Raw genomic sequence first — 21,663 nt, forward strand, 5'->3', positions numbered from 1 at the left:
TGAATTCTAAACTTGTTCTTAAGATCAGTTCTCAGCAATTGCTTATGACTGAATTCCAAAAACACAAATCGTGTACTCCTATAGCACACTCAAACTGCTGTTCATATGTCAAGTTGGAAACTGGTGCTCATCTACACACATTTCCATGTTAAATTCACATTTTGTAAATAACTACTGAAATTTGAATTTTCACATTTGATCAAATCTGTCCATAGAAATATTTTATAAATGAAAGCCCTGGTCCTGGAGGCCCCCTGCCATGCACATTTAGTATTTTCCCTGCTCAAACACACCTGATCTAACTAATCAACTCATTAACAATCATTCTTGAGTTGAAGGTTAGGGTGAGAGCAGGCTAAACAGTAAGAGAACAGGGGACCAGCCTCAAGGACCAGTGATGGGAAATCTGTGCATAATATTCAGATCTTACATGCCTCTTCCTGGTTTATCCTGGAAATCAAGAGGAACAATGTATTTAAAGATTAAGTACTTACGCCTCATTTGGCATATTCGCCAGTGTTTTAGTGCAAATTATTAAATAGAAAATGAAGCGTAATAGGGCGGCACGGTGGCGCAGTGGGTAGCGCTGTTGCCTCACAGCAAGAAGGGCCTGGGTTTGATTCCCGGCCGGGTGACCAGGGTCATTTCTGTGTGGAGTTTGCATGTTTTCCCCGTGTCTGCGTGGGTTTCCTCCCACAGTCCAAAAACATGCAGTCAGGCCAATTGGATGTGCTAAATTGCCCTTAGGTGTGAGTGTGTGTGTGAATGTGTATGTATGTCTGTCTGCCCTGCGATGGACTGGTGTCCTGCCCAGGGTGTATCCTGCCTTCCGCCCAATGACAGCTGGGATGGGCTCCAGCGCCCCACCACGACCCAGAAGGATAAGCGGTTTAGATGATGGATGGATGGATGAAGCATAATAAATAAATACTGTCCTAAATGTTACCAGGCTTTAAATTAGCTTATTTTGATTAGACAGGTCAAACAAATTAGCCTCACCCTCAAAGATAATTAGAGAATGAGGGACATTATCTTTATTTGTTCTTGTGATATTAAGCTTATTAAGTCTTTCCAACTAACTATTGTTCTGTATTTTCATTTACCTTTCATTTCCTCTGAATAGATTTATAATAAAGTGGAAAGAACAACAACTGAGACTATCTGACCTGCAAACGTTTCATGATAAAGAGTAAAAGAGACTCCAGACAGCTACTCACTAAGAAGTCCATTTCTTTATTTGAAATACAGAGAAACTATAGAAACTGGCATTCAAAACTACAAGTTCTTAAAGATTTTAGGAATTATAATTTTAAGGCACCTCTATAGAATTGGCAGTCTTTGGTACACGAATCACATGCACACACTTAAGACAATATATCTGATGATCTGATGCTATTATATTATATATTGGGGTAATTCTCAAGAGTACATGCTCATACAGAGAAATGCATTGTAAAAAGCACTCTACTACTGAGTGAGTATTAAAATACGGAAGTGTATATATACACAGTCATTCTAGAAAGCAGTCCTGCTAAAGTCTTGCTATAGTTATACAGCTGGTTTGGGAACACTTAATCGTGTTGTTTAGTACATGTTCATATTTAGCACCTTTATCCTACATTTTAATTGTATTTTTTCCCTGAGGTCCACTTATGAGACGTGTGGCTTATGTACCAAAAATGTGTAATTCAGATCTGCATGACCATTTTCCAGCCTCTAATTAAAGAAGCTGTTTTTGTTACTGTGCGTTTAAGACTGATATATGTAAATAACCTCATCATGATCAACTGCCCAGTATTGTGCTTCAATCAAAAAGCAGTCCGGGCTGTAGCACTCCTAATAACCTCAGTGTGAACTGGCAGGGCTAAACTATAGCCTGAATAGGCACGTATATGTAAATGTGTTGTTTGTGACATTACAAAAACAGTAATTTCGTAACAGCCTATTTTTGCAGTTTAGTTTCTACAAAAGGACAGGAGTGAATAGTACGCTTTGAAACTTTAACAATGTTTATATACAACATCAAACTCTTCTACTTAAAAAAGTGAAGAAATGTCTGTTTTCTATATTATATGCCCTTTAAATACTTTGGTTGAGTTACCTGTTGATTGTCTCTAGAGACTTACAAGGCTTTAAGCCATTTAATTAGATAAGGTAAGATGTGCTTCACCTGAAACTGTTGGTTTTAGTGAATAATCCAGCTTCACATGATAAGCAGCAAGTGGTAATTTGTTGTCTAGAAACAATATATGACAGACTGATACAGTCAGCTGGTGATACTAAGAAATAAGATATTAAAAATGGGGACATGTTTGTAAGGCATGTTTGTAAAACTGGTACCATGTACACATAACAACAGTTGTCTTTTCCTCCAGGTGTGGGTGTTCATTCAAAGCTCCACAGTTCTGACATGACCACGGAGAGTCCCTGGCCCAAGGCTGCGCACACACTCAGACCCCTCCACTACATTTCCACAGCACGACCAGTGTGGCTTCCCTGGATGACCTTTATGGCCATGTCCACAGCCCTGGAACCCTCCTGAACAAACACAACAAACAACAGCAGAACATGACTGCTCATGCTTACAGACACACAGATGCTTGTTTTTTGTGTGGAACTGAACATATACAGTGTTTATCATAACTAGATATGCATTTAAAATACTATACAGTGGGGCAAAAAATGTATTTAGTCAGCCACTGATTGTGCAAGTTCTCCTACTTAGAAAGATGCGAGAGGTCTGTAATTTTCATCATAGGTACACTTCAACTATGAGAGACAAAATGAGAAAAAAAAATCCAGGAAATCACTTTGTAGGATTTTTAAAGAATTTATTTGTAAATTATGGTGGAAAATTTATTTGGTCAATAACAAAAGTTCAAAAATTCAACTCAATACTTTGTAACATAACCTTTGTTGGCAATGACAGAGGTCAAACGTTTCCTGTAAGTCTTCACCAGGTTTGCACATACTGTAGCTGGTATTTTGGCCCATTCCTCCATGCAGATCTCCTCTAGAGCAGTGATGTTTTGGGGCTGTCGCTGGGCAACACGGACTTTCAACTCCCTCCACAAATTTTCTATGGGGTTGAGGTCTGGAGACTGGCTAGGCCACTCCAGGACCTTGAAATGCTTTTTACAGAGCCACTCCTTCGTTGCCCGAGCGGTGTGTTTGGGATCATTGTCATGCTGGAAGACCCAGCCACGTTCCATCTTCAATGCTCTTACTGATGGAAAGAGGTTTTGGCTTAAAATCTCACGATACATGGCCCCGTTCATTCTTCCCTTAACACGGATCAGTCGTCCTGTCCCCTTTGCAGAAAAACAGCCCCAAAGCATGATGTTTCCACCCCCATGCTTCACAGTAGGTATGGTGTTCTTGGGATGCAACTCATTTTTTTTCTCATTTTGTCTCTCATAGTTGAAGTGTACCTATGATGAAAATTACAGACCTCTCGCATCTTTCTAAGTAGGAGAACTTGCACAATCAGTGGCTGACTAAATACTTTTTTGCCCCACTGTAGTAGTGCACAGAAATGAAATGTACAGCAATACACATAAGGCAAGTGTGTACAATATTAAGGGTGATTCCACAAATGGGGGGCCATTTGTGCCACTCATATTACAGTTACAAATATGTATGTAACGTGTCCTTCACAACAACCTATGTACATGTTTCATATAAATAAAACTTAAAACATTAATAAAACCTTTCAGCAGCAATTTGTACTGACCACATTTCATGAAGATAATGGGAGGAAGAAAAGAGTTCTCTCGTTCTTTTACTTTACTTTCAACGATATTGTAATACTGACTGACAATATCATTTGGAAAGTACAATTGTGTTACTCAAATTATATCATTTTAAGTAAGTCATTAGAATGTCCTTAATGTCCTCAGGCCATTGGCATGGATGATAGTTAGCCACATTTTTTGTATTTGCTAATTAAATACTATAAAAAAACTCATCTTTTATGCATTTTAGGAACTATCAGCAAAGAAACCTTGTAAAAATGAACGATTGTTCCTGAGATGGGATAACATTTTAGAATGGTTAAATGCAATCATGAAAAATGACAAAAAAAGAGCTAAATGGCACCCCAACTATGGAGTCACCCTTAAGACACATTTTAATGTATATATTGTACTTTTGTAAGCAATTTTGTAAGCATTTACACACTTTGGGTCAGTTTCCCAAAATTGGGATTATCTATCACACATGACAGCAGTCCTTGGTCAACAACAGTAAAAGAGAATAAAACATTACATTTCAATAGTGTTTAATACTATTTGATAAATTGGCAATTATTGCCCTTGAAGCAGGTGCACATTCGCTGGTCATCACTCTAGCACACATGAATGTTTTCCATTTAACTTTTAAGCATAACTGTAATCAAATAATCACAATCAAATCTTATTTTAATAGTGATCAGATTTCTTCTTGACAATATTTTCTCATATTATAACATGCTAAAACTGCTAACCCTTGTGTAGTCAAGTCTAACAACCATACGCAGCTCATGGTGGAAGGAAAAAGGCTGTACCTGGCATGGTTCCTGTGCAGCCACAGCGTGCCTCTTTAGCGCCACCACTGGAGCAGAAGGAGCAGCAGTGGAAGATGCCACGATGGTGCCGGAACTTTCTCTTCACCATTAACACAAAAGGTGAGCCCTACAGAGAACACCAGCACATCAATCCTAATATCTTCCCACCTCTGAGCTGTAAGACAGGTAGTGGAATCTCACAGACACAGCGCTTCATAAAACCAACCTACCTTGACATGCTGCGCTTTCACACACACCCACACAGAGTAGGAGCCAGGCTCCACCGGAGTGTAGGAGACAGCATATGAACCATCACCGTTATCCACCACAGTCGTCTCCACTATGCTGTAAGGCACGAAAGGCAACACAATGAGGTGTGGTGTAACATTTGTAGTGACAATACACGTTTAAACACAGTAATAAACCCAAACACAGGCACAGTGATCTAACACCGAGGTATGAATTACAAAGGAGTCTGGGATGGCCTAGTCCCCCTTAATAAAGACGTTAAACTCCTGAAAAGAAACAAAGACAATAAAGACATGGCAGGGGGTAAATTTAAACAGTAAAAGCTAAAATAAAGCTAAAATAATGCTTAACTTTTGCATCATTAGGTTACATTTCTGCCTTAAAATTTGCTAAGACAACATTGATTAATGTAAGATATAATTAATATTGCAGGTCTTGCAATTTGAACATTTTTGGCACATCGGTTGTACACTACTCATTGCAGTGCATTGTGGGATTGTTTGAGTGAACTGGATCTTCTGCTTCTGTTTTGGGACACCACTGAATATATACTGAATAGGGCAGTGTCGGATACAGCGCAGGACTGCTTTTGGGAGCCATTGTAGTAAAACATGTTGGGGGCAGCAAAATAGCTACCTAGACGAAGATTTCAGTTCATTGAGTGTGTCACTGTGAATCTTTTCAAGGCCCGCTGAACAGATGTGCTTATATAATCCATACGCCTAGGCTGGCTGCTGAAAAAAAGCTTTCTGTAATAACCTGGATTGTCACTCAGTAGTCCTCTCTGTCTCTCTGACTCTAGGGTCATCAGAACACTGGGTGCACATGATTTCTTGGAAAAAGACAGACACAAACCACACAGAGCTGTGCCTGCACAGACAATAGACTGATCTATGTTCAGAATAGAATAGACATCTATGAAACCTACAACCAGGCAAGTATTCCAAGATACTTTATAGTTCCACGTCGCTCCAAGACACATCTAGCTCGTGGCAAGGTTCTGCTACTATTACACCATTGTGCTACTGACACTGGCCACATACATTATAGGCCAGACTGGAATGCCACTCAGTAAAGGTTGGGAAGAAACACTAACCATGTAAAAAAAAAAGTAACAGTAAAATGTAAACACAGAACAAAAGGCTGAATATCTACAGCAATAGCGCACAACTAACTGATTATTTGTTTTGCTCCTGAAGGCTTGATTAAATGAATCCAGACCTTGACTCCAGTTTCCAGTCCTGCATTCTGTAATCACTGGCAGTTAACTGGCCTGTTCATGTGACTGATTGGCCAGTGTAATACTTATCAGTGACTGCAAAACCCAAGAGTCTCATTTATCAACCATGTGTATGCACAGTTCTGTGCATAATGCTTGCATACTGTTGCTGTCATGACAAAACTTTGTATCTCCATCTTTGTAGTTTTAATTTTTTTTTAAATCACCAGCTGCCCTTTACGCTGTGACAAAAGCTCATAATGAAGGAACCAACAGAAATGGTCCAAAAATACTTGGAACAAATAATTTCTCCACTAACTTTGATCAAAAGTCAATACGGTTTTTTCCTTCTCTTGTAAAGTTACCTTTTTGGAGATACAAGTTTTTGTTCCGACAGTGATGATATGCACATTTTTATGAATGTAATTGTGTTACTGCTATGAATTCAGTTTTAACAGGTAATACTTGAATAATAAAATGATAAAATTAAAATGATAAAATAATGATTATTAAACCATTATTGCATGCTCGAATTGAAGTCTTACAAATGGAAACGTATTTATTAAATGGTCAAATTTAGAATGGAAATGTTAGAATGGACAATTGTACTTTTACATAAACAATTTTTACATGAAACAGTTCAACTTCTCATGTGCTTCATAGGCTACTGAAACATTTGAGGTGAAGTTGTTAACCATATAAAGCCATTGTGGGTGTATTTGTGTATGTAAAATAGACTGGCCGTGCATGAGCAGAGCAGTATAGGATTTATCATCGCTCACTACATACAGCTGTGCGAACACACAAACACTTTACAGGAGTGGAAGTGACTATCTCCCAGCAGGGGGTCACACTTACCAGTCTTTCCTGTCCTTGTGGACTATGCTGACTAGCACAGGGTCTCCTCCTTTACCCATCGGCTCTCCTGCAGAGTCTTTGCAGACCAGTGTGAACTCGCCCCGCTGGTCCTCCACACCCTGCTGGACACCTGCGGGTTACAAAGGGCAGAGCTGATCACACAGGATCAGCCAGCTGGGGGCCGACTCAGGCCAGACTTTACTGCTGCAGGAGACACTTTTAGAGACAAGCTGGGACTCAAAAGGTTTTTATAACTTCTGTGTGATGACTGTAATAAACCGTAAAAGCACAAAACACATTAGCATTAATATATTGAACTGATTTAATAAATGGACATTCTCTGTAATTTCTAACATTTCTACTTCCTTTTATTTTTCTCAGTTGAAACTAAACGGGAGGATGGCTTTGGGCTCTGTCTTAATTACAGCTGCAGCTGTTGGTGACAAATCCCTCCTTTATAGCTGTAGCAGCCCTCAGATTCAGACACTCAGCCTGACCTGCAACTTAAATCTGACACTGTGGTCTCCTGGCACAATGGATTACCACATACTAAACATGTACAAAGGATCAAGTCAAGTACATAAACATAACATCAGCATCTCCTCTCATTAAACATCTCTCTTCAACCAAAACAACAAAGAACTAATACACTTAAACAGTTATGGTTTGGTGAAAATGATGAAGGTTTTGCTGTTAAAAAGGGGAATTCTGCCAACTTTTTCAAATCATTAAACCATTATATCACTAAACTTGTAAACAAAGTCATTCATTGTTCTAGAAAACCTTACTGAGTCTGAAATGTTCACAGTGGTGGTAATAGGAACCAGACATCTGAGGAGAGAATGCATCTAAAAGCTAGTACACAGAAAATTATTACATGAAATTTTATCAGCACATAGCCTAAAGCCTGAAACATTGTTTTTAATGCATTCATGGTGGAGAGGTACATGCAGTGTTCTAAGGCAAAACACTAAAAATAAAACTTCTTTTTTCCAGGTTTACTACTGTTTTAAGACACATGTAGGTTCACTTGTCTTTTCAATGGTAAATAAATTACTATATTTGCACTATAGACATCAAGACCCCTGGTTCCTGTCATCACCACTGTAAAGAGATCAGAGCCTGTAAGTTTCTCTACAAAGAGCCATCTCACATCAAACCACTCTGAATGACTTTGTTTGCATCTCAATGTTTAAACTATGCAGAGGTTTAACGGACAGGCTTATGACTACATTTAACATTTTCTATGTTACTTAACAGACCACAAGCACCAAATCAAAGTGGACAAAAATTACCACAACCATGAAGAACTAAAGCTGAAAAAACATCTGCCTGAGTGGAATGTCCAAAATAGGCCAAATAATAAAATAATAAATAAGAAACATATTCTAGATTTCGCTCATGTTTTTGCTGCCAGCATTATTATATTACTGACACTAGCCATGTAAGTGCTTCTCAATGTGAGAGGCTTGCTGGAGACAGAAGTAAATAAAGTCAAATTTTAGGGCCATTTTTTTAAGCCTAAGCAATTGCCAATCACCCTAGGCACTGCAACGGTGCCCAAAACTAGTCTGGAAAGCCAGTACTTACTCTACCATATTTCAAACTGCATAACAGTCAGCCCATAAAACTATAATGTAGGTGCAATATGTAGCAACAAGCTGTTGAAAAAAGGAGTTTCAAATGCTCCTCTCACATCCAGTAATACCATCAACACACACTTAAAAACTTTAAATATTACCAATTCTAAGTTTCAAAAGTAAAAGGACTTCTTGATGCCAACTACTGTAGGTTTTTTAGCAGACCTAAACTGCTGTGAAGATTACCTCACTCCACCAGAGTTTCTAAAGCAGTGTTCATGTAAGCATTACACTATATTGAGTGCTCTGATAATGCTCCTCTTTGTGCTCTCTCTCTGTCATAGTATGAGGTTTTAATCCAAACATACTTGAAAACTACCCACTTGGCAAATAAAACGACCAAATACATCTAAAATTTGGCCTCAGGGCCTCTTTCCATAAAACCATGATTCCAGTTAGTGCCACATGTATTTGCTTTTCACACCTCACAGCTTCATGTTAATGATCTGGTTGGTGACTGAACCTCTACAAGGCATGCTGGGACACAGCAAAGTTAACCAGGACTGACACCAGCAACTGAAAAGTTGCCATGGGAACCAGGAATGTCATCTACTAGTGTTCCCTACATTCCATTCCCTCAGGCGTGTGAGTCCATGTGTGTGTGTTTCCAGTGCCTTGGGAAGCAGGATGTTCAAACACACTATTACTTAGAAATTCAGCTGAAGACGTTTCGTTCTCATGAATATGGCTCTCTAGTACTAATAACATCTGTGCCTGCTGCAGCTGCAGCGCCCTGTGCAAGCTCTCTAGAGGTCACTGTATCAGTCTATTCTGAACAAGTGGTCTTCAGTGGTCTACATTGACTGGATTTTAACTAGTGCTACAGGAATAGAGCTCAGCCCCTGGCCTGGTTGCTGAGTCTTATATCAGTACTCAGCTGAACTAATCATCCCAAGTTTTTGTTGATAATTTCCATAGAAAAGCATAAAATACACAGGCATATTTGTAGTGCGTCTAGATCAGCAAATCATAATATTGACACACTGCGATATGGCTTTCAGTTATAACAATATTTAAATAAAGTGTGCAGCATAGCGCAAAAGCCCTGGTTCTCAACTACTGAGAACAGACAGCAGACAGCAGGTCAGAGACTGCATTTCTCTAAAAAGTTGCGAAAATGAAGTCGCTTCTCTTTCGAATTTCCCGTTCCACCTTAAATGGTGCAGCAGTTACATTCGGCGCCTAAGGCAGAATTTAAGGTGGAACGGGAAAATTAGAACGAGAAGCTGGCGAATGAGAAGCGACTTCAGCCTCGTAAAACAGCCGGATGCTGAGACATTTTACAAGAAACTCCTAGTTTTGAAGAAAGGTTTTCTGGCGGAGATGGGAGGAAAGCGGCTGTAGCTAAAGCTTAAAGCAGAGCGAAGTAGCTAACTAGGTTAAGTCTGCGCTCTCGTTTATATTTTAGCCCATACTAGGACATTAATACATACTAAGACATACTGGGCATTAAATGGTGTGGCTCCCGAGGTGGTTTGACTTTGTTGAAAGGACAAAATGGCTCTTCTTATCATTTGTGTTGTGACTCCTGACCTGACCTGGCTTTTAATGCAGACGGAGCCGGTTGGATTTCTCACTCAACCTATGTTATGTGCCGCCACAGACTGTCCGGGCGCTGCATTTACCCACTTCCAGTTCCGCCTTTTGCGTTCCGTCAACATTACGTTATAAATTAAATATTTAGAAAATCGATTTTTGACATTTATGAATCGATTCAGAATCGTTCACGTCCGCATCGCGATGCATCTAAGAATCGAGTTTTTCCTGCACCCCTAATAATGAGTATTATATATTTATTTATATAATATACAAATATTACATGAAGTGATTATAAATACACTGTCTGAAGCCTGAGATATTATTTTATGATTCTATGGTTCTGAGACATGATTTTGGCCTAAAAGGTATTTTCTAAAAAGCCATTCATGGCGTATGGGTATATGCGATGTGTTGTAAAGTAAAATAGTCCCCTAAGAAAATATATTTTTTCTGATTTAGCACTATTTCACCATGATCAACATTAAATATAAACATTTAAAAGAGACCTGTAGGATCACTGGCAGTTTGGATAGTAAGTAATAAAAATGTCTATATTTGCACTACAGACATCGCTTCTCCTGGTTCCCATGACCACCAATGCAAAGAAGTCAGAGGTGGTCAATTTCTCTACAATAAACCATCTCATCAAACCTCTCTGAATGACTTTTCAATAACTTCACCCCTCCACAACCCCGCAATCTCTTTCAGCTGAATGACAAAGCTTACTGGTGTAACTCCTACTGCTGAAATATGCACCAATGTTTGCCACGTGCATTGTGACAGGGCAAAAGAATCTACTTTGCTTTAAAGTTAAACTACTGCTTATATGCCTCATTAAGCTTTGTCCTCACCTTCTCCCTCGATGATGCATTTGGAGGGATCTACGGTCTTGGCATGCAGGACTCCCAGCACAGGGAATCCATCCACCTGCCCAGCACTTTCCTGAGGTAAAAAGTACATACTGCTACCGATGTCATGGCTGACCGTGGCTGGGTGTGGATCATAGCCGCACTCCAGCAAGCTCATTAACCTTCTCATGGTAACTCCTTTAGCATTGAGGATCTCTGCTTCTGAGCCACATGTGAGCAAGCGCTCAGCAAACTCCACGCCTCCGCGGGCGTCAGACAGCGCCTGCTGCAGCTGGACACTCTGCAGATTAAGCTGGTTGTGCCGCTGCACCCTCACCTCCTCCAGAGTCTGCAGCAGAGAACAGCAGTGGGCCTCCACCGCGCTGGCATAGCTCCTGGCAAAGGCCCGGATCTCACCTGCCAGTGCCTCTGTTCGAGTCTTTAAGGCTTCCTGGGATATCTCCACACGCCTCAGTGCCTCCTCCAGACGGCCGAGACGAGGCTGCAGGCTCCCAGAAACCAACTCCCGGATACGATCACCATGTTGGTAAATGACGTCATGAGTAGGGCTGCACTGGTGGTCCCGGTGAAATGCAGCAGCACACTCCAGGCACACAGCGAGGTCACAGGACTCACAGAAAAGACGCAGCTCCTGTCCTGGGTGCAAAGTACAAAGGACAGGCCGGTAGAGATGACCCCGAGACTTCAGCTCTTCTAAGCAATGGATAGAGTGACTGGACGTCCTCTTCTGCCTCCTGCAGAGAAGAGCAATGCGTCAATTATGGACAACTTCAATGCTATATGGCAAGAGTGTCATATTCCTTGCCAAATTCCAAGAGAGCCACAGCAAGGGCGGTAGCAGATTGGACTACAAAGGGTCTCTAGGTGGCAGGGGTCTCCAAGGGTACTAGACTAAAATTTTGTTTGTTTTTTATTTCAGGTTGTTGTTCATTTAAGATTTTATTTCCATGTTTAGTGACATAACTAAATACAGTTCTTACAGTCTTGGGACATTTCTATAATCATTTGTTTTGTTATAATCATAGTTTGTAAATCTGATTGTTATTGTTGGTGGTTGCAACAAATTAATAAACAACAACTTTTGTTTGGAAGGTAATAAACAAACAAGCCAACTTGTATTCAGGGAACATCCAAATGAGCCTAAGGCACAATGCCAAGCATCGATTAGAGGAGTATAACCCCCCAGCCTTGTTCTGTGGAGCAGTGGGACTGCTATACTCCAGGTTTTAGAAGAAAGCTTGGAAGAGCAGGTGTCTACAAACTTTTGGACACACTGCAATTTAGATTTAATTAATCTTAAATCAAATAGACATATCTAATATTTCTCATTCTGATGGTAAGAATATTAAAAAGATTACTGAATTTATCTCTGAACTCTTTTTACTTGTTTTAAGAAATGATGAGTTAAAAGATCTGGGACACATCAGACTGAAATCAAATGATAATGAAAGCACAAATAATGAGTACATTAAGAAATAATCTGCCCATACTGACCTGTGCGCTTGGCTACAGAAGTCGCAGAGGTTAACACAGCACACTTCACACCGCTTTCCTGCATCACTGTCACTGCACAAGTCACACAACACGCTCTTCTCCAACAAGAGGGTCTCCATGAACACCTCGTCCAGGGCAAGGTGGTCAGTGGTTAGCCCATCCACGCCCGATGAGGGCAGGTCCACCTCGGAATCGCACTCGGGACACAGCACCGTTAGAGGGAGCGGACTGCGCCCCCGCCCCTCATCGCCAGGCCACGGTCTCTTACCTTCGGCTCCCAGCGCCGAGAACGGCTCGATCTGCCGGATACAGTCGGCGCAGAACGTGTGCAAGCAAGGGAGGATTTTAGGCTCCCTAAACATCCGGTCACATACCCTACACACGGCTCTGGAGTTACGACCATTCCCGTTCCCTTTAACCGCGTTTTTGGTCTTAATCTCAGACTCGCTCTTGTGCTCGTAAACTGGCTTTTCCTCACGGAGCGACATCGTAACCTTAGTAACGTTAACGCTGTCCGGTGTGTAACACTTTCGCCAGTGTGGCTCCAAATGACAAAGGAGAAAACTAGCAGAACCCTGAAGAAGACCCCAGCAAGCAGAGTCGAGGAATCAGATGTTTTTCTTTTGTTAAAAGAACTTAGTTTTTAAAATGATCGTAATGTAAACAGCTGTCATTAAAATCTCACACGGTTCTCCCTCGAACAAAGTTCGGTGACTCTTGAGAACGTTTGTTTCGGTCCAATCAGAGAGCGCGGACGCGTGTGTGGGCGGGGCTTCAACTACTATCCGAGGAGCGTGACGAGAGTGCACACTCAGTGCAGACAGCAGCAGTGTCTCCATCTACTGGACAGAAAGACCGGGCCCACATCGACTCATTTTCCCTACAGTAAACTAACTGGATTCAGCCCAGTAGAACGTCTAGATCGACTAAGGCAGGTCATCTCACAGTGCACGTCAGAATATGTGGACAAAAAAATGTGGTCAGATTTTTTAATGGCGGCCGAATTACAAAGGAGTCCAAAATTCATGAGCACGTGTAATTTATCACTAGCACGTTTGTAAAGTACTGCGTAAATTTTGAAGTAATATATTAGCACCTATTTCCAAGCTGTTAGATCACTTCAGGTAGCTGTGAACGTACTGTCACTGTAAATTGGGCATCGTTCATTTTACACATGTTCACTTGTTAACTCGTTTAAAATTCACTACACAGCGTTTGCGGTAGGCCTAGTGAACTATCTGGAGAATGATGATGAAATGGCCGAAAGATTTATCAAGCAGCACTACAACATGGCTGACGGCTGACTATTTCTGAGCCACTTCGGATGCAACTTTCTAGTGAGGAGAAACATCACTCAGTGTAATCTCCTATGAGTGGATACGACAGAAGGTGGTCAAAAAAGAGCGAAATCAACGGGGAGCTGTGGAGCTTTTGTGTACACCTGCAAGTGTTAATGGTCAGTCCATTTATTACAGACAAATGCACTCATTGTCTCAACACAGAATAGCTCAAAATGTTGAAATGCTGTTATTTTGCAACAGTGCTTTATGTACATGTCAGTAAGTTTTACTCAGCTGATGAGCAGATCAGATCGCCAATCAATCAGCACTCAGTAGCCTTTAACAAGGATGGATTTAGGCTAAATCTCAATTTGCATCACTACTCCCTATATAGTGTACTTCAGAGGTAATGAAGCTATGGCTTCTACACTGAAATGCAATATATGTCAGACAGGGAGTCATACAGCTTATGGCTGAATATAATTAGCTTTATACTGGACATGTAAAGCACTATTTAGGTGTAGAATCTGCTATATATTGGCCTACATAGTACACTACATAGGGAGTAGGGAGCCGTTTGAGATTCAGTGTTAGTGATTCTGGGGCTCTGGACGATGGGACCCTAGATGCACATTTTTAAATTAGTAGAGACCTCCTGAGTGGCAGTTTACAGTGCAACAAATCATATCTTGGAAAGTGAAATCGTGAAATCAAGTCGACATATCTAATATTTCTCATTTTGACATTGTGCTACAAATATTATAAGACTATTGAACTTATCTCTAGACTTTTTTCTTTTGTTTCAAGAAATAATCCTTAAATCAGGCACAATTATCTGCCCATATAGTGAGATACTTTTTCAATACAGAGTAACATAGAAGTCATGAGTAATGGCAACACTGAAGCTATCTACACTGACACTATGCTGAGCGTTTGCAGCACTTTTCTCTGACAAAAAAAAAGCTTTGGGAGTGTAGCTACAGTGTTTTTGTCTTCACTTTTTGTGTTTCTGTTGTATTTGGACTTTATTTGATTTTCCCTCTCAACACCCAGAAAACGAAGGCCTTTTTTCATACACAGAACAGTTTTAAAGGCAAATATATAGTAGAAAATCATAGGTAGCTAAAAGACAGATATACAGATGTAGACAAGAATGGCAGTGACAGCTGGAAAAATGATTATTATACAAAGGCTGTAAAAATACTGCAAATATGTAAATAACACCACATGCATGGCTTTATAGAAAAATGATAATATAATAGTAATTAAATATAATAAGCAGCTGTGATTGTTATTTAATTGCTTTGTGTAACTGTCAAGCTGCCCAGAAATTAAATTTCACAGAAATTAAGTTGCACGAATGTTTCACCATGTAAAGCCAGCCAAAATGACGTCAGAGGACCTAGAGCTTAATTTGAGACACAAATCGTGAAGAAGTGAAACAAAGACAGAGTGTATCAGCATTATTGACATTTATTTATGATCATCTTAGAAAGCAGTCTGCAAAAATTGTCCATCATCACTGACGCCAAGCCAAGATAATCAACAGGTTAAAAAGCAATAAATGCACTTTTACCACAGTTTCATAGAGCAGTCCCTGTGGATGGTACACAATATCCATCATGCTCTCCAATAACCTCACCATGCCAGCATGTAGAGAAGGAGGGGAGTTGTGCAAACTAATTGCAGTGGCGGCATCTTCGGTGATGAACTGGTGACAAAGTATGAACTTTTCAAATCTCCATCACCTGAAGAGTAACAGAAGAACAGGACTTCAGTTAAACCTTTTTTAATAAACTTCATAGGTAAGAAATTTGTTCTGTTTTACTTTTAAATCGTGTTCTCAGATCACTCTTTCACACAGGCCGACAGTCTTGACACATTACTTTGTTTATGTCACAGTTGCTGTAGTTGCCGTAGTATCACTGGATAAGGACAAGTGGGTGTCATCAGTTGTGAAATGGCTTGTGTAAATGTTTTCACTGTGGGTGAGCTCTAGTTTTTTATTTGTTTTGCCTGTATATTTGTGTTAATGTTGATAGAGCTATAGTCACAAACATGCATTTCACACATACCTGTTACTTCAGAGACTGATTTGATGAGACGGTCCTCGATGAAACAGGTGTAGATCACTGCAGCTGTCAGGGGTCCTGGGAGGTCGCTCACTACTTGCACAATTTCAGTGCCGCTGTTGTTAAACCGTGTAAACTGTGTGCTGCTGTTCAACTGCTTTCCGCTCTGGTCTACCCAGGTTACACTAGGTGTGGCCGTCCATCTCGGAGCTTCAGCTCTTAGACTGTTGTTTGACTTGGTGATTGTGGGAGCTGAGTAGACTGCAAAAGGGGAAGACTGATATTAACAGCAGTGCCTAATGGTTTATTATTATAAAGTATATACAGTATTGTGCAAAAGTCTTAGGCACCTAATCAAACTGTTTAAAATGATTTGGACAATAAGCATATTTCTGCCTGTGAAAACACCACACCACATAAACATAAATGCACAAAAGTTGCTAATATTTTTCAAGCTAGTTAGAACACAGGCTTGGTTCCAGATTTCTCCAGTCGCCAGTCGGTGAATATATACACATACAGCGGATACAAAAACCCTACACACTTCTCTAAACACAAATGGCAGGTTTTTGTAATGTAAAATGGAAACCAAGTTAAATCATGTGAAAACATTTTCCACCTTTAGTGTGAGATTAAAACAGTCAGAAACATTGTAGGGTAAAAAACGGCACTAGTACTTTGTTGACGCACATTTTGATTTTATTATAGCATTGAGTCTTTTTAGGTTCATGATTAGGTTTAGTTTAGTTTGGCACATCTTGACTTGGTGATATAGATTCTAGATCCATTAAAAAAATTGCAAGTGCAACTCCTATGCACAGCCCTCTTTAGGTCACCTCACAGATTTTTAGTTCAGGTCTGGGCTCTGGCTGGGCCATTCCAAAAGACTGATCTCCTTTTGGTGAAGTATATGTATTGATTTTCATGTATGCTTCAGTTTTCTAACAGATCCGTGATTTCCTCCACCTTGATTAAAGCCCCAGTCCCAGCTGAAGAAAAGCAACCCCAAAGCATGATGCTGCCACCACCATGCTTCAGCATGCGCATGTTGTTCTTTTTGGAAATATGACCAAGGAATGGCCATATGGGAGACTGTCACATACAAGGAGCATCCAGTACTTGCCAGATATTCCTGCAGCTTCTTTACTTTAATATTGCCATAAACCTCTTCGTAGCCTCCCTGACCAGCTTTCTCCTTGTATTCTCATCAATTATGGAGGGATGTCCTGCTCTTGGTAATGCCACTGCCATATTTTATCTACTTGTTGATTGTCATTATCTGTGCTCCTTGGTAAGTTCCATAAGTAATGCCTTGGAAATATTTTGGAACCCCTCTCCTGATCAACACCTTTCAACAATGATTTCCGGTTCATGCTTTGTAAGCTTTTTTGGACCATGGCTTTGGCAGTAGGATGCAACCAACAAGGTGTTAGGAAAATTCTACAGGAACAGCTGAACTTTATTAGGTGTTAATTAGAGTCACTTTAATTAATTGCAGGTGTACACAAGCTACTATTTAACATGAGTTTGAATGAGATGATTGGTTGATCTGAACACAGACACGTCACATTAAAGGTGGAGAAAGTTCTGACATGATTTATCTTGGTTTTATTATTTTTTTCACGTGAAAAAACCTTTTCCATTTTTACAGGAGTGTGTAGACTTTTTTAATCCGCTATATCATTATAGCATTATATATATCTCTAAATAACTGTACAGGAGAAAAAAACGTTCATAACTTTCAATGTAAGTGCACTTCTGTTGGTATATTCTTCATGAAATTTTGACACAAAAAGAGCAGCTTCATATTATGTAAAAAAATGATCAACAAAAGTTTTTTTCATTTATTATTTTTTCATTAATACACAGTTACTGTTTATTTGCTGAATTTAACTTATTGCTTAAGTTATTTTATAACTAAAACATGAAATGTGTTCTGTGCAAAGGTCATGGCCCAATTAATGTTTTCTTTTTTCCAGCCTGTTAAAATAAGCAAATAAATTTGCAGACAAATGCCATATTTAAATGTGTTCTCCATAGAGGGTGTGTTAACTTATGGGTGTAATAATACATCAAGACAGAATAGATTGAGATAGAAAAATGAAAAAGGGGTATCATGGGGATGAGTGACATCAGCTGCATTCTATTAATTATACCATCAAATACAAGGGCAATTTGACCCAGCAAGTTAAGTGTCATATGTCACACTCCCAGCTCCAGGCTAGTGCTCTAGTATCCCATCTCTAGTTTCAGTTATAGGTTGTACAATAACATCATCCTTTACTTTGATTTAAATATTGTTCAAAGTATTGTGAGAATACTGAATCATAAAACCAGCTTCAAGAGTCAAATCAAATTGCAAGCTGAATATTGTTACATTCCTAATATAGTAAAAAATAAAAAACATTGGACTTTCTTACCGCTCACTCTAAGGTTAATCCTCACTCTGCCCCAGACTCCAGGAGCACCCACATTGCAGTAATACACGCCACCATCTGTCATCTTCACACTCCTCAGGAGTAGAGAAGCGTTTCCCCCAGCAATGGCGTCTGTGAAAAGCTGGGCTCTGTCTTTGAACTGTGCGTTCTGGTCCTGTAACTGTGCTGCATTGTTCTTGTACTGATAAACCAGCCCAGTGAGACCTTCTTTCTCCCAGGTGATGAGCACATCACTAGAACGATCCGTTCCACTTTTGGTGAGGAACCTGCATTCTAGAACCACATCCTCTCCTAGGTTACCCACTGGAAAGGGGGCACTGGTCTCCACAGTCCCCTGGGATGCTTAAAAGCACAAACAAATGTACAGAAAATACAGTTATTTATTAATAACAACATTAACAATAGCATAACAATACAATAATTCATAAATACAGACTTACTGATAGAAATGTAAGATGCATAGAAACACAAAAACAGCCAAAGAGAAGTGGGCAATATGGCAAAAATGTAATATGATGATGCTTCAGGAAGTAATACATGATATGTCACAATGTCAGCAGACAAAATAGTGCTTCATTAAAAAAAAAAATAATCAAAAACTATGAATCAAATGATTTGTATTTAACATTTCACATATTGTGCTACACTAAATCCAATTATACAGGACTAATTACACTGACAATATCCACAATATGCCCTACAGCCAACGCACCACACTTCTGAGCAGTAAATTACACAAATATGTTCAGAACTGCATGGCTAACCTGAAAATGCAATAGCCAAAAGGAGAATTATGAGTCCAGCACATACAAATATAAGGACAATCATGCTGCAAGAGACAAAAAAACATGCAAAAATAACAGACATGTGGTTTTCTGCAAATGACTATTAAAATAACATTTGAAATAAAATGATTATTAGGTCTACAGTCATATAAAGATTTACCCTGGTGATATACCACCATGGTTCTGCTAACACACGATTAAACATTGTTTAGTGAATACAGGTATTCCACTGTAGAAAGGTAACCTCCAAAAGATGATTTGTCCAATCGAAGCCATGCTTCAGTCATCTGATGCTGATTCCATGCTACATTACTGATGAATCGATCCATGTGTTTTTCATTTCTGACAGTATGATGAAGCGGAGTTCTACACTGTAGGTCCACTCCTGTCTGCCGACCTCAAGCCAGCCCCATTCCTAATCTCAGCCTGAAGCATGGGAGTAACACCTGCTCCTTTTGTCAATATTGTCACTGAGAGGCGTATGCTGATACTACTGATAAGGCTCAGGTGAAATGGCTGAGGGCTGATCTGAGCTGTGTATTTTCTAGATAAAAGAGACCTTTTCAAGGGCAACTAGAAAAACTAGAAACTAGGAAAACTAGAAACTAGACAAAATATCCCTCACAAAACAGTTCTAGTAGGTGCTAATGGCCCTCACCAATGCTCAAAGTGAAGATACTTCAAAACAAAGGCGGCTTCCATCCTTTCGCCATATGTTTGGTAGTACTACTCACATTTACTAAAGAAAAACTACAACAGGTTCATTGAGACTGTCAAAGAGTGAATTAGATTTTTATAAAACCTATAAAACAAAAAGAATAACATTAAAATAGTTCTTTCAAAATCATTTTCTGACATTGTTATTACTTAAATTAAAAATTCTACTCAATACTTACATGTATGAAGCATAAAGCAGAAGCATGAAGGGTGAATGAAGCATGACATTTCACATTAGCAAAGAATGTTGGTGGAGGGGGAAAATGAGACCATTGCTACAGATATGGCAGATATTTCTTATAAAATGTTATTCTAAGAAACTTTAACTTTGTTATAAATAATGGAGTCACTTTGATGGCAAATGTGTCTAATTTGTGTTTAAGCGGTGATAATCTTGTGCATAAGTGAATATTGTTACTAAGAATGGAAGGTATGACAGACAAAGAAGAATGCAAGAATGAGTTAGACTGTTAGACATCATGTGTCACGAGCAAAAAGACTCTGTTGAGGAGTTTCCAAGAGGAATCTCTGGGAACTCCAGATGTGAGTATTTGTTTTCTCTTTCTGCAGCCACTCTGAAAGAACCTTTCAGTACTGCAGAATATGTAAGAATTTATTCTCTGAGTCTGTTAGAGATCATCTTAACACACATGTAACATACTGAAGACAAGTCAGAGCTGTTGCATGGCTGGTTCACTCTTCCTCTTGAACTGAGCTTTGACCAAGATGGCCCATCTGCCTCTTGATGGCCTACAGAAATTCATTCTTCTACATTCTTCAAAGCATCTTTAAGATGGATTTTGTGTTTCCTCCGGACTGAGACGGAAGTTCAGTGTCACCTGTTACAACCATCAGTATGACATTCTGACGAATTTGTTGCAGAGAGTAGAAAAAATACACAAGAAAGAGCAAAACAAATGTGTTGAAAAAACCTTGAGAATCAGAGGAAATTTTGCTAGAATGCAGGAAACATCTAATAATAGTTTAGAGTGCTTGGATGACAATCTCTGAACACAGTGTCTACATTACAGTGTCTACAAAAAATATTTGCATTCTGCTTGAATGGCACTTGAAATTCTGTCTAATTTGGATCTATGTCACTGAAATATAAATACAGTCTTATTTAACAGGCAGTAAACTTTTTCACTGCAGTGACTTCATTCAAGGTCACTGACGGTCATTAGTCTGTCATACGAAAACCCCTGATCAAAAGTGTTGTTCATGGAAATTATGACCATGTAGTCTAAGTTCATTCAGGAATTTCTACAGCAGAATATTAATGTCTTTCTGTGAAACTCAAGAAGGGACTGCATCATGCAACGTGACAATGAATACAGATTTAGAAGGTCAGGCTCATGATTTAGTCCCACTGAAACACATCTAGAGGAAGCCTTTGAAAAAAAGACATACCAAAAATACATGACATGTCATAAAACCATTAACTAAATCCCAGAAACTGTAAAATCAAAGCGCATTAAACAAATACTAAGTCTCTCTGTATTTCCCCACATCACACACCACCTATAAATGTTTTCATTTAATCTCATTTAATGAGGCAGCGGCAGACAAGAATGGACACACTAAGAATGAACTGGCAGAATTAATACAGCAAATCGAAACAGATCAAAAACAGAGTAACAGAAAGAGGCCTACAAAAATACAAAGCAGGGGAAAGACAAGGAGTATAAATACACAGACTGAGAATGAGGAACTGCTGGGGGCAGCAACTTCAAGGCGTGGTCACTGACTGAAGCAATAAAAAAAAACAAACAAAAAGAAATAAAAAATATAAACTAAATGTCCTCCTGAATTTCTCCACACCCAACACTGAGTGTGGCCATGAATGCTGCACACCTGGATTTAGATCTTAGGTGGCTCAACATGGATGCACTTGTTCTTCCTCTGCCCAACAAGAGGCAACAACATAGCACTTCTACAGGACAGCCCCTATCATGGCAAA

The 21,663-nt window shown here is 39.6% G+C and overlaps 2 protein-coding genes across 3 annotated transcripts; both read right to left on the minus strand.

The window, feature by feature from the left end:
- Nucleotides 1-1,200: 1,200 nt before the first annotated feature.
- Nucleotides 1,201-14,746, minus strand: trim45 (tripartite motif containing 45). The gene is made up of 6 exons (XM_036561256.1): nt 12,412-14,746; nt 10,900-11,651; nt 6,870-6,999; nt 4,774-4,888; nt 4,544-4,670; nt 1,201-2,538 (listed from the first exon to the last, which is right to left on the minus strand). The coding sequence occupies exons 1-6, from the start codon at nt 12,897-12,899 to the stop codon at nt 2,390-2,392; spliced, it is 1,761 nt and encodes a 586-aa protein (XP_036417149.1). The 5' UTR covers nt 12,900-14,746; the 3' UTR covers nt 1,201-2,389.
- Nucleotides 14,747-15,146: 400 nt separating this feature from the next.
- vtcn1 (V-set domain containing T cell activation inhibitor 1) lies at nt 15,147-19,431 on the minus strand. Of its 2 annotated transcripts, XM_036561334.1 has the most exons (5): nt 19,231-19,431; nt 18,966-19,030; nt 18,184-18,543; nt 15,767-16,024; nt 15,147-15,439 (listed from the first exon to the last, which is right to left on the minus strand). In XM_036561334.1, the coding sequence occupies exons 1-5, from the start codon at nt 19,260-19,262 to the stop codon at nt 15,330-15,332; spliced, it is 825 nt and encodes a 274-aa protein (XP_036417227.1). In that variant the 5' UTR covers nt 19,263-19,431; the 3' UTR covers nt 15,147-15,329. The 2 variants fall into 2 exon arrangements, with proteins under 2 accessions (XP_036417227.1, XP_036417281.1); XM_036561388.1 differs by lacking the exon at nt 18,966-19,030 and having other exon boundaries at nt 19,231-19,430.
- Between the last annotated feature and the right edge of the window lie 2,232 nt (nt 19,432-21,663).

Source organism: Colossoma macropomum, unplaced genomic scaffold (assembly GCF_904425465.1).
Source record: "Colossoma macropomum unplaced genomic scaffold, Colossoma_macropomum, whole genome shotgun sequence".
In the NCBI taxonomy this organism is placed as follows: Eukaryota; Metazoa; Chordata; class Actinopteri; order Characiformes; family Serrasalmidae; genus Colossoma; species Colossoma macropomum.

Bases quoted from the DNA above. Each gene is read 5' to 3' on its own strand.
- trim45 (XM_036561256.1), bottom strand. From the start codon at position 12,899: ATGTCGCTCCGTGAGGAAAAGCCAGTTTACGAGCACAAGAGCGAGTCT. The intron at 11,652-12,411 runs GTCAGTATGGGC...TCTTCTCTGCAG, and splicing joins TTCTGTAGCCAAGCGCACAG to GAGGCAGAAGAGGACGTCCA. The intron at 4,671-4,773 runs GTAGGTTGGTTT...TGTTCTCTGTAG, and splicing joins TGAAAGCGCAGCATGTCAAG to GGCTCACCTTTTGTGTTAAT.
- vtcn1 (XM_036561334.1), bottom strand. From the start codon at position 19,262: ATGGCTTCGATTGGACAAATCATCTTTTGGAG. The intron at 18,544-18,965 runs GTTAGCCATGCA...TGTGCTTTTAAG, and splicing joins TTTGGCTATTGCATTTTCAG to CATCCCAGGGGACTGTGGAG. The intron at 16,025-18,183 runs GTAAGAAAGTCC...CCCCTTTTGCAG, and splicing joins GATTAACCTTAGAGTGAGCG to TCTACTCAGCTCCCACAATC.